General features: G+C 40.6%; 1 protein-coding gene across 3 annotated transcripts; it reads right to left on the reverse strand.

Moving 5' to 3' along the window:
• Positions 1-5,043: 5,043 nt before the first annotated feature.
• ubl7b (ubiquitin-like 7b (bone marrow stromal cell-derived)) lies at positions 5,044-11,210 on the reverse strand. 3 transcript variants are annotated; one of them, XM_085450984.1, is made up of 11 exons: positions 11,132-11,210; positions 10,530-10,731; positions 10,254-10,373; positions 10,075-10,160; positions 7,082-7,166; positions 6,936-6,993; positions 6,715-6,848; positions 6,495-6,544; positions 6,207-6,383; positions 5,918-6,031; positions 5,044-5,744 (listed from the first exon to the last, which is right to left on the reverse strand). In XM_085450984.1, exons 2-11 carry the CDS (start codon positions 10,702-10,704, stop codon positions 5,604-5,606), a joined length of 1,140 nt encoding a protein of 379 aa, XP_085307110.1. In that variant the 5' UTR covers positions 10,705-10,731; positions 11,132-11,210; the 3' UTR covers positions 5,044-5,603. The 3 variants fall into 3 exon arrangements, with proteins under 3 accessions (XP_085307110.1, XP_085307127.1, XP_085307119.1); XM_085451001.1 differs by lacking the exon at positions 11,132-11,210 and adding an exon at positions 10,930-11,124; XM_085450993.1 differs by lacking the exon at positions 11,132-11,210 and adding an exon at positions 10,919-11,124.
• Positions 11,211-11,690: the final 480 nt, after the last annotated feature.

Below are 11,690 nucleotides of genomic sequence, written 5' to 3' on the forward strand. Positions count from 1 at the left end.
GTCGGTTTACATTTTCCTTCATTTTCTCATACCCAACACAAATTAATCTGACTTACAACCTCGGTCAAAAAGAGACAATTAAAACAGAACTTTGCATTTTCAGTTTTTTTAACCACTTACGCAGCTTAGGTTCATGAAGGGAACTGGAGCTTATCCCAGCTGCCACAGAGAGAGATGGGGAAAACCCTCAACAGGTTGCCAGTCCATCACAGAGCTAACACAGAGAGACAGACAATCTCACACTCTCACATCCACGCCTAAAGCCAATTTAGAATCACCAGTTAAACTGAAATGCGTGTCTTTGGATTGTTGGAGAAAGCTTTGTACCCTCAGAAACTCCCCTCAGTAGTTTTTCTAGAATATTTACCCTTCTCTTTGCTTCAATTCTGTTCTCCTTAAGAGAAGCTCCGTGAAGGGTTAAAGCACCCTGGATGAAATGCATCAAAGAACCTTTTGTGGGCAAAAAGTGTGCCGCAAAAGAAGGCTAACGAATAAAAGCATGGCTTGAAAGCAATGAATGGGCCACAAGGGGATAAAATGGCCTCGTGTCTATCAGAAGCTCATTTCATATTCTGCTCAGTCACGATGGGCAGAAAGCAATCTCAGGTAACAGACCTTATGTTAATAACATGTGAGTTGCCTCCTTTCAGGAAAAACAAAAGTGCATGGAAGCCATTATACCAGCCCTATCCCATCCTCCTGCAACAGCACGTCAGAGGATTTCATCTAGAGAATAGTGTTGGTAATGTTCTGCTTGTCTGTGAAGCTGCTTGATTAGACAAGCTTTTACACCATTTCAAAAGGCCTGATATTGATGATTTCTATTGGCCTAATATATTGCCCTTAATGACACGCTCCAGAACCTTGCTCATTACCTGAATCCCAGGTCACTGTGGGAATAATTGGGCAGATTTGTGCCAGCTTCAAAGCTCAGGGCCTGATTCATTAAAAAGGACCCTTTTCCAACTGTTTAAGCCATTTCTGGTCCATGTCTTAAAAATATCTGTATATGTATATATGTATATGTATATATGTATATGTATATATGTATATGTATATATGTATATGTATATGTATATATGCATATGTATATATGTATATGTATATGTGTGTATGTATATGTGTGTATGTATATGTATGTATATATATGTATATATATAATTTATTTTATCAACTTTCCTCCTGACGATGCTGTCTGTGTTGAGCGCTCAGTGGATCTGCGCTCGACAGTGCAGCCTAAGCGGAGTAGTCGAACGCAGATTCACTGAGCGCAGGGCAAGCTAGCGAGACAGAAGTTAAGCTCTCCTTCCAACATGGCAAATTGAACCTCCCCCACCCTCATTCAGATCTGGCGTTTGGAACTATTTTGGTTTTCATGTGACATATGACCCTGAAGGTAAGCGCGTCATGGACTAAAGTAAAACAGTATGTTGGATGTGCCACGCAATGCTCAATTACATGGGTGGGAGCTAGTGTGTTAGCGCAGTTAGCTCGTTAAGGTGTTGGCTGTCCAGCCCCATGCACGGGCGATCTTCGGTAGCTCGTTAACAGAGATTTGCCGTGTTGTGGCGTTAACTTCATGTCAACGAGTGGGAACACAACAAATATGACTGCACATTTACACCGACATCATCCTAGTGCAAAGACAAGTGGAAGCAGAAAAAAAACAACAAGCACGCATGCTACAAACTTTACCCCAGTCATTTAGACAGCCGTTAGCACATGATTCTTCTTATGGGGACCTGATATGTTTAATATGCTGCTGAGAATATAGCCCAGAAGAAGCGGATAGTATAGCTTTTATTTTGGAAAGAGACATTTCTCTGTAATAAACTCTCTTTTCCAAAGATGAGTGATTCCTCAATCAGATACAGGGCTCGCAAAGTCGCTAGCCCCACGTCCTGGGGCTAGCGATTTTTCCAGTCTGCCCTGCCCGTCGGGCTATCGTAGGAAGGAAAAATATATGTCAATGCTTTTGCATTCTTTCAGAAATGTAGCTGAGTAATTATGTCATTGGCATCGGTGAGCCACTGCCAATATGTGACATATTGAAATCGCGTTTGAATTTGCGCTTGTTTTTTGCTTTCACTTTGCAATCGTGCGAACTGTGTATAGAGAGCGACAGCACTGATTGGTGAGTGATGATAATTTGCGCACCAATTCCTCTGACGTTGTCTTATCAATCGTTAGCTTACTATGCAAACATGACAAGTGAAATCTCCTGCAGCAAGCTTAAACATGTGAGAGGTTGATCGCGCAGAGAATCGCTGAGCGTTATGTGAGTGCGTGTGTAAAAGCAGCAGGATATATATTGTAGCGGGTCAGGGCTGTTCGGGGTTCTGTTTGTACAGTTATGTTTTGTTTATGTTGCTATAGTGACGGGTGACACCCTCTCGCTGCGACGGTGTGCCCTTCCGGGGTCAGAGGGCGCCCTCTGTGTTGTTGTTGTTGTTGCTATGCTGTTGCCTCGCTGAGCAGTTAGCTAGCGGTAGTGTTCTCCCTGGCTAGCTCACGGGAAGCAAGACCAAACCTCCGTCTCCTCCTTGTCTGAACTCGCCACATTGGTGTCAGAAGTGGGATGATGGTGGCACCCCATGTTGTTCTGACCCGAGTGTTTTTCCCCCCGCCGGTCGTGACCAGCCGGTGCGCCAAAAGAAGGCACCTGGACATTTGCAGGACTTTGTGTGGGGTAATGGGGTCGTCGGGGACGACTGACCCCTTAGGTGGGGGCTATGTAGCGGGTCAGGGCTGTTCGGGGTTCTGTTTGTACAGTTATGTTTTGTTTATGTTGCTATAGTGACGGGTGACGCCCTCTCGCTGCGACGGTGTGTCCTTCCGGGGTCAGAGGGAGCCCTGTGTGTTGTTGTTGTTGTTGCTGTGCTGTTGCCGCGCTGAGCAGTTAGCTAGCGGCAGTGTTCTTCTGCAGATGTCAATAAACGGCTGTGCTCCCTGGCTAGCTCACGGGAAGCAAGACCAAACGACACCTTCGTCTCCTCCTTGTCTGAGCTCGCCACAATATTTTAATTCTGCTGAGCCAAATAAGACAGGTCGGGGTGAAGAAGTGACAGCCAAAGAAAAGCTTACCACAAAACGGAAAAGTTATGACAAATCAGACGATAAGGCAAAAAGAAAGTGCAGCTTTATGGTTTCATGGACAAAAGAATTTCTGTGGCTGCAATATGACAAGCGAAATAACCAGGGCTGCACATAAGTGGTCCGCAGGTGCGCATTCGCTGTCAAAATAAAAAACGGGCACAAGATCAGAAGTTGCAATGCGTGTTTGCGTACATAAGATTTTCAGGAGGAGGACAGACATTTGTTTAGAACTCTTAAAGATGTCGAAGAAGCAAGCTCCTTTAAGCAATTACTGTGATGTTCCTCCACCTCCAAAGAAATGTCAGAAGGAGTCCGAACCACAAAAGAAGCACGTATTCTCGGAAAAGTAGTTGCAGGAGGTGAGCTGGCTTCAAACAAATGATGAACGCACAGAGATGTGGGGCGGAATGTGCCGTGAAAATTTAATAAAGGACAAATTAAAAAGGCATGAACATTTTTTTTTTGTATCAAAAAAATATCGAACCGAACCGTGAATTTTGTGTATTGTTGCACCCCTACTATATCTATATATAGATATATAGATATATATATATATATATATATATATATATATATAGATATATATATATATATATATAGATATATATATCTATATAGATATAGATATATATATATAGATATAGATATAGAGAGATATAGATATAGATATAGAGAGATATAGATATAGATATAGAGAGATATAGATATAGATATAGAGAGATATAGATATAGATGGAAAGGTGAAAACAGAGTCGACAGGTACCAACAGTTTCTATAGTGTTTTATAATTTCAGGGATTACACAGTCAATACTACAGCTGCCAACAAAAGGGACTTAAATATGGTGTGTAATAACATGTTTTCCATACTGTATGTGTGGCAGCATTTCGCACACCATCGAGCATCTCCATGACAACTTCTCATAGTGCCATTTGCCACAGTAAACTGTTCAGAATAGTATGGAAGCTGTGCTTTAGATACAGTAGTATGCATTCAAAACACCAGTATATATAATATGAACTGAATTTATTCTGCAGCTAAAGCAAGCACCAATAAGCCACATCTACTCTGTTGGCTTCAAATTAAACAATTCTTTCTGAAAGACTGAAACGGTCTCCTTTTTAATATGCAAGAAAGGCAATGGCACTTTTATTCACCATTGTTCTTTTGAACCTGTGACACAGTTTCCTTCAGCACAATAGAAATGCTTTATTTTTAAAATACCCTTGGAGGCAGTTGGAGGTGGAAATTGCCCGCAGGTGTGCGTGCATATAAAATGGTAATGGGGACAGACAGACACAAAGCGCTGTTTGGGTGCTGTGCTCATGAAAGGCCAATCCACTGATTGAGCTGTCACATTCACAGATGCCGTAATAAAACTAAGCAGGGCAATTACTGTAGATGGAGAACGGTAGGTAGCAGAAGAAGAGGGGGTGGAAGGGTGTATGTGTGTGCGTGTTTAGGGGGGGGGGGTTAACAATATGTCCTCCCCTTGAATACCCCAACGGGAGACAACAAAACAAAGCAAATGTATCCGTCTGTAATAATGCTGGGGGGGAAAGGGGGCTTAACTAATGTAACAATTCTCCAACAAGCACAGGAATATCAGAGAATGCTAATAAAGCTTTCACCTTATCTGTGCAACTTTTTCTTTTATGCTGATGTCTGTCTAGGCGCATTGTGCTCCTTTGAAGGAAATGAAGGCACACAACTTCAAACACAAACCATTTACCAAGAAATGTTCAGCAAAAAACTGATCAAACCCAAGACTTTAAATTAATAGGGGGGGTAAAGGGCAGCAAGTGTGCTAAGATGATAATCAGGCAACTCTCCACAGTACTAAACTACTGCATTGCCATCTAGTGTACACAAAGGGGAATTGCATATGCAGGCAGGATAATGTAAATACAGAATAAGTGTTACGTGCATTAAATGGAACTTCTGGAGCTGAAATAAAAGAAGATTTTATTTAACACATTTATATGAAACAACAACTTGAAAACTGATCTTTTATAGAGGTGTGGGAAATGTTAAAAATCTACAATGGGCCATATGCCTGTGCATACCTTCAAGTCATTAGGCAGAAAAGAAACCAAATAAAAAAATTGTTAATTTTAGTCATTACAAAATTAAATCAACATTTAAACCTGACGAGTCAATTAATTCTATTAATGATGGTATATATGGTAGTAAAGAAAATATAGCCAATACCTTTTTAAATGAACTTTGAGTTGTATTCTTTAAGGTTTTAATACTGCAAACAAACTATAAATCTGGCATGGACAATGCTTGAATGGTAATTATGAACAAGTTTATTAGAAGATTTGTCTCATCAATAAGAAACAAAATGGCCTGTGGAGATGAGCTGAATTGCTTCTGTTCTTTATTGGGAAACGTTAAGCAATCCTTACACTGTCACTCATAATTTGCTCTATTGTTTCTGGGCAGCAGGGTGACCAGCTTTTTTAAGCTCTCTTATCTATAAAAGGCTGTCCGTGGGGTACGGGCTCAGAGTCCTTGGCCTCCAGCAAATATGAGCTCGAGGGCAGCCTGGATGTCACCATCTGTGGCCTGTAGCGCCCTCAGCATCAGCTCCTCATCCTGAATCCCCATATCTCTGAGCTGCTGCATCTGGGACTGCCAGCGGCCCTAGCAAAACAAAAACATGTTCAAGGCCTAATCTTTTATCCACACATAGCCCTGTCTAAACAAGCTTGCAGCTGCACTACATACCTAAGCCAATACCCATTGAGGAAAATGGCAGTTATATTATTATTTTCTCCATAAACTGAACACATGTGGGATTTATTCAGTTAGTTCACCTGCAGAGCAGACATGTTGGTGGCTTGCAGAGCTTGCTGTAGTGCTTGGCTGAAAAGATCGTTACTGACTGGTGTCCCTGCTGGCATGGGGGCTATGCCACTGGAGGGGTCCGACTTAATCAAAGACAGGATGAGAAATAAAAGCAAGCAATGAGTGTTAGGAATAATGCTTTTGTAATTTTTTTTAATGTGTAACATTATAATCGTAAGTAAATTTTGCATAAATGTACTATTTTAAAGATTTAAGCATGTTTTTGAATATCTATCGCAAAATGGAAATAACCCTCACTTGGCTTGCCGTTGTCGGAGTGACAGCGCTGCTATCAGGAGTGCTAGCAAGGGCCAGTGCAGTTGCCAGCTCACTCTGTGTAATAGGTCTCGGTCCTGTTGCTCCACTATGGCTCAGGGACACTGGACGCATTCCTGCAGAGACTCCGCCTCTGTTAGAGGGGCCTGCTGGGCTACTCTGTCACACATATTTAGGCACACCAAGTGACGTTATGGCTATTAACAACATTAAACATCACACGGCATCAGTGTTTCTATACATGATCTTTGCAGTTTTGTATTGACTTACAGACTGGAATTCATCCTCATCATCTGACATGCCCTCAAACATGAAGCCTCCTGCCAAAAAACACAAAAAGCTTTGTCTGATTAATAACCTGGACATTCACTTAAAAGAAACACGCACAATATTATTAAAAGGAAGAAACAGCACAATGAATTTTAGATGATTTTGCAGTTGGAACTACTTTATCGATATGCTCCTCCTTCAGTTCAGTTATATTGCTTACCCGGCATATCGCTGTATGAACTGGCTGATACATTGCGAGAAGAGCTGGCACTGGACTGAGCGGGCATACTGCCTGCCACAGAATGCAGGACCAGGATGATGGCATTGACAAGGGCCGGATGTGAACTGATTAACCTATGAGAGACAGACAACCATCCACCGCACTGTACATGAATATTATGCGTCATAACAGAGCTGAAATCAGAGGAAAGCCATACTCACCCATCCAACATGTTGGGGTCTGTAAACTGTACAAAGAGATCTTTATCCTGGAGAACTCCTGAGTGTGGATTTAAGGAAATTGTTACTATTTGCATGGTACAACAAAACCCGCTTAAAGATGTTCATAAAACTCAGAATGACCTTACCTAGAGCAACTGGGTCTGACCTGAGTCCAGGTGTGGCTACAATAATCTGATCCAGAGACTCTTTGTTTGTCAGCATTTTATAGACCTATGAGAGGGGAAAAGACAATAAATATAGTAGCAAAAGAAGAAGAAGTGGTGATGTAGCAGCAGTTACAGTAACAGCTGTGGTATTTACTAGTGTTTTCTTACGATAACATATGAAACTTCTGCCTCTCTGTTAGGGTTAGCTTTGTTTCTTTGATCGCAAACTCCTCAGAGACCATCAAGAGTTTAAGTAACCAAACTTGGCACAAGGGTGCATCTTAGGACCCTCGAGTTTATAATCGATATCAGAGATGATAAGATCATCCTGTTGCCTAACAACCAACTAGCAAACTAAAATGACTAAATTGTAGTATTATTCATGATATATTATGTCATCAAGTGTCTTGGCAGCCACCAAGCAATGAGCTAAAAAAAACCTGTTTTTAGCCACATGAAAGCATCTTATTGTTTTATTTTCATGCCAGTAACATCTCATTTATAGCCTCAAAAGTTGAATTATACATGTCTAGCAACCAGTTAGCAATTGGCTAAAATTACCCATTTTTAGCATATAATACTACTACTACTACTACTACAATAATAATAATAATAATAATAATAATAACAATAATAATAATGGATTGCATTTATATGGCGCTTTTCAAGGCACCCAAAGCGCTTTACAATTCCACTATTCATTCACTCTCAAATTCACACACTGGTGGAGGCAGACTGACAGAAGCGAGGCTGCCATATCGCACCATCGGCCCCTCTGGCCAACACCAGTAGGGTAGGGTAAAGTGTCTTGCCCAAGGACACAACAACCAGGACAGAGAGCCCGGGGATCGAACCGGCAACCTTCCAGTTATAGATGAGCTTGTTGGGAACAACATCTATTAAATCTACTGTAGATGTTATAGGTTAACATCTATTAACCTGATTTTTTTTTGTTTCACTTTTCTCGTGGCAATGCAGTCTATCAGTATGCCAAAAAGTACAAACAGGCCAAGCAATACTGTAGCATGGGCAAGTACTAGTTGTTCAAATACAGTACATTATATAGAATGTAAATGACAAGTTGAGGATGATAGCAATGATGTTTGAGGGCCATAACACAGCACCCAAAGCATGTGAACTAACAAGTACGTCTGATTATATACATCTACAGGACCTACTGTATCATCTGACCTGACTTTTATGAGCTACACTATATGGACCAAAGAACTGGGGCAAACACTTCATAACTCTTTACTCCCTGAAAGGACATCACTAAAGCACTTCTGGATGGATGCAAACTGCATTTCGTTGCCCTGTACCTGTGCATGTGCAATGACAATAAAGTTGAATTCTATTCTATTCTATTCTATTCTAAAGGTCACTATAAGTAACGGTTGAACTTGTTTTTCTGAAGTGAATGGCTTCTGCCATATGTCAGGCCTGCTTAAAGAACAAGATTACTGGGTTTGGTCTCTGCCTGTGCAGCTTGGAAAAACCCAGAAACAATTCCAATGAATGTTAAACAACATCTCTTTAAAAAAAAAAAAAAAAGATTTATTCTGGGGTGTCAGAAAACTCATCATTAAGGGTACGGGGAGTTCATCAAATGCTGTCTTTATGGGGGAAAGATTTAATAATTGAATAAGGTGCCCCTGGAGCTCCAGTGGACCAAGGCCAAGCAGCTCTTGTAATGCATATGTGGCACACTTGTTTTGTTCATATAGTGCACTATCAATAGCAGTGACTTATTTATACCAGTTTATGTAGAATCCACCTAGTCCAATCTTTTTTTAAGCCAACATGCTGTAATGTTGCTGAGATTGAATGCTGCAAAGGCTGCAACAGTTAAACTCATTTATGTTTAAAGCAGCTCCTAGTGGCCTGGGGTCTGTTTATCCATAGCTCCGACATGCAACTAGGGTGATGCAATCAGAGGTAAACACCACTGAACAAAGATGTGACATCATCCAAAGGACAGTGGAGAAGATTCCAGCATGGTCAAGGACAAACGCTTATTTGTTTACTTATTTATGTATTTATTTTAGTTTAAGGCATGACAAAAATAAAATTTAGTGCCTGTGTCAAATAACTTTATGCAAGCTGTGAAGCCACATGGCCTAAAAAAAAAAAAAGAGCTAAGCCAATGAATTATGAATGATTTTTGTTTTTCCATTCTTACAGCTGATTCATGTTTTCACTTGATAACTATTCCCTTAACTCAACACAAAACAACATTTCTTTTCTGGAACTACACTTCTGTCTGTTCAAGGCATGTAATCACTGTAAAAATAATAATAATAATAAAAAAAAAGCACAAGAAGCAGCTGTGAAACCACCACAAAATATTTCCAGCTGAGTGGTTCATATTTAGGGCCAACTGTTTTAAGCATACTTGTCATTAATGGAAGAGTACAATGTCTTTCAAAAACACAAAATGTCAACACTTGTGTACTTTTCTCTGAAAGATGAACTACCTTGTCTAATGGCAGGGCTCTGGAAAGTAAAGAAGCTAATGATAGAAAGTAAAGAAGCTAATGATAGCTTCAGGACAAGACATGAGACTCAAAGTGACCTTCAGTGGTCCCATTCTACTGCATGCGTCAGTTGCAGGTGCTGAAATGAGTTTCTTATTCCGGTACTTTACTTCAAATAGAGTTAACACATCATGGACTAACACTGGAAAACCAATGTTAATTTTAAAAGTCATTAACTAATCTAATATACTGTGCATAACAGCATTCACGCCTTGCTGAAACAGCAGCTTGTTTACACATTTGCCTAACAAGCAAAAGATCTCTGATTCTTCTTTTCCTCAAACAAAATTTAGATATTAGCCAAAATGGTTGTTGTGGAGAGAGAGAAATCTCATAAGAAGTGAATGAAGGATCAAGTTCTTTTTAACACTCACTAAAAATTAGCTGAAATCCTAAGCAGCTCAGTTACCGTCAGTGTGTTTCCTCTCCTCTACTCACCGAGTCCCTGTAGGCCGAGCTGAGAGAATGAAGAGCAGCATGAAACACCCTGAACTCCCTTGCTGCAGTTACCCTGTTTACTGGCTCTGGAAAATACAAACACACATTCAGATTCACACGTTCAATGTCATTTACAGCTTAAACACAGTTTTAAGCTTAAATGATGCATACACACAGACCTGGACTACTCTCTGGCTCTGGCCACGTCTTTTTGAGGATGTGTAAGGTGGATCCTGGTTGAATCCCACAGGCATCCAGTGTAAGGTCATCTTTAAGTTTGCGTCCACAGTGGACCAACTCTGGTAAACACACAGAAGAGTGGTGAGATTTTCACATAGAGACATGCACAGATTTCACTGACAGCTAAAGGATGATGAACAATAAGCATGCACTTCATGCTGTATGTCAAGGTCTCATATCAACCCAAGTTTAACAGTGGAGGTTTTTGGGTGTACCTATTAGTTCAGGGTCTGGGATGGAGTCTGGGAACTGAGCTGCAACAAGCTGTTTCAGGGTGGCGACCCTGTATCCTCCAGGTGGAACATCACCTGGCATCATCTCCGGGAAGTGGAAGGTAGATTTGGGCTGATCAACCAGCTTCAAAGACAGATTCCATTCTGACGAGGCCATCTCTTCCTGTTTAATAACCCTACACACCTGCAATTAGTCCACAGAACACAAGCTTAACACAGTGGGGTAGACCACAACATATACACTGTTAGCTAACAGTATAATATTACACTTCACTCTGCTTCAGTGTGAAGATAAGGCAGGTCTTTTTGACACAAAATAAACCTCAGACCCATGATCCACAGGAGGAACTCACGACAAAATGCGCTATTACCTGACGATTACCTTTTCTACGAGGTTGTAATGAATCACGTTACCACTCGACCCGGTTAGCTGCCTAGCGTTTGCTCACGAAGCATGCCGAATTTTCTAAATTAAACTTTTCATGCCGTTTAGTTTGGGTGATTTAAAACATTTTTTTTAAATAACTGAGCCTTACAGAACTAAGAATAAAACTAAAACTCTATACGAATAACTGCACACTCACCCTTTTGTTGACACTGAATTCACTTCCTGGTTTTAGTCACGTGTCTAGGTTGCGTTTACGTCCACTGTCCAAACGAAGGAGTTTTCACTTTTCTGTGATATTCATAGATAGATATATTTTCGAATATTTGTGATGACTCTTTAATACACACACACACACACACACACACACACACACACACACACACACACAAATGAAAAATAAATGCTAATCCAACTTAGCTCTCGGTCAGACTGTTACATCAGTATCTCTATCCCACGTCATCTGTGGGAACACCACATAGAATGACTTTCATATCCTACCTGTCCAAGATGGAATCAGTCCAAAATTCCCCAGCCCTCAACTGATAAACCTTTTGTAAACCACTTTTTTAAAACTACCTTGATCGCTGTAGTAGGGATTCACTTAATACCAAAATGGGCTTTCATGCTCTGAAATCAGTATTCAGAGAATGGGCATCAGTTTACTGATATGGAGATTACTAATGACAGAGATTATTAATGACTTTGTGTTAACAGCTGTGGATAGATTATATTTTATATTATATTTTCTTTGTTTT

Source organism: Copadichromis virginalis, linkage group LG1, assembly GCF_057382275.1.
Source record: "Copadichromis virginalis isolate Kocher_CV1m ecotype Utaka linkage group LG1, C_Virginalis_male_GT1.1, whole genome shotgun sequence".
NCBI classification, from domain to species: Eukaryota; Metazoa; Chordata; class Actinopteri; order Cichliformes; family Cichlidae; genus Copadichromis; species Copadichromis virginalis.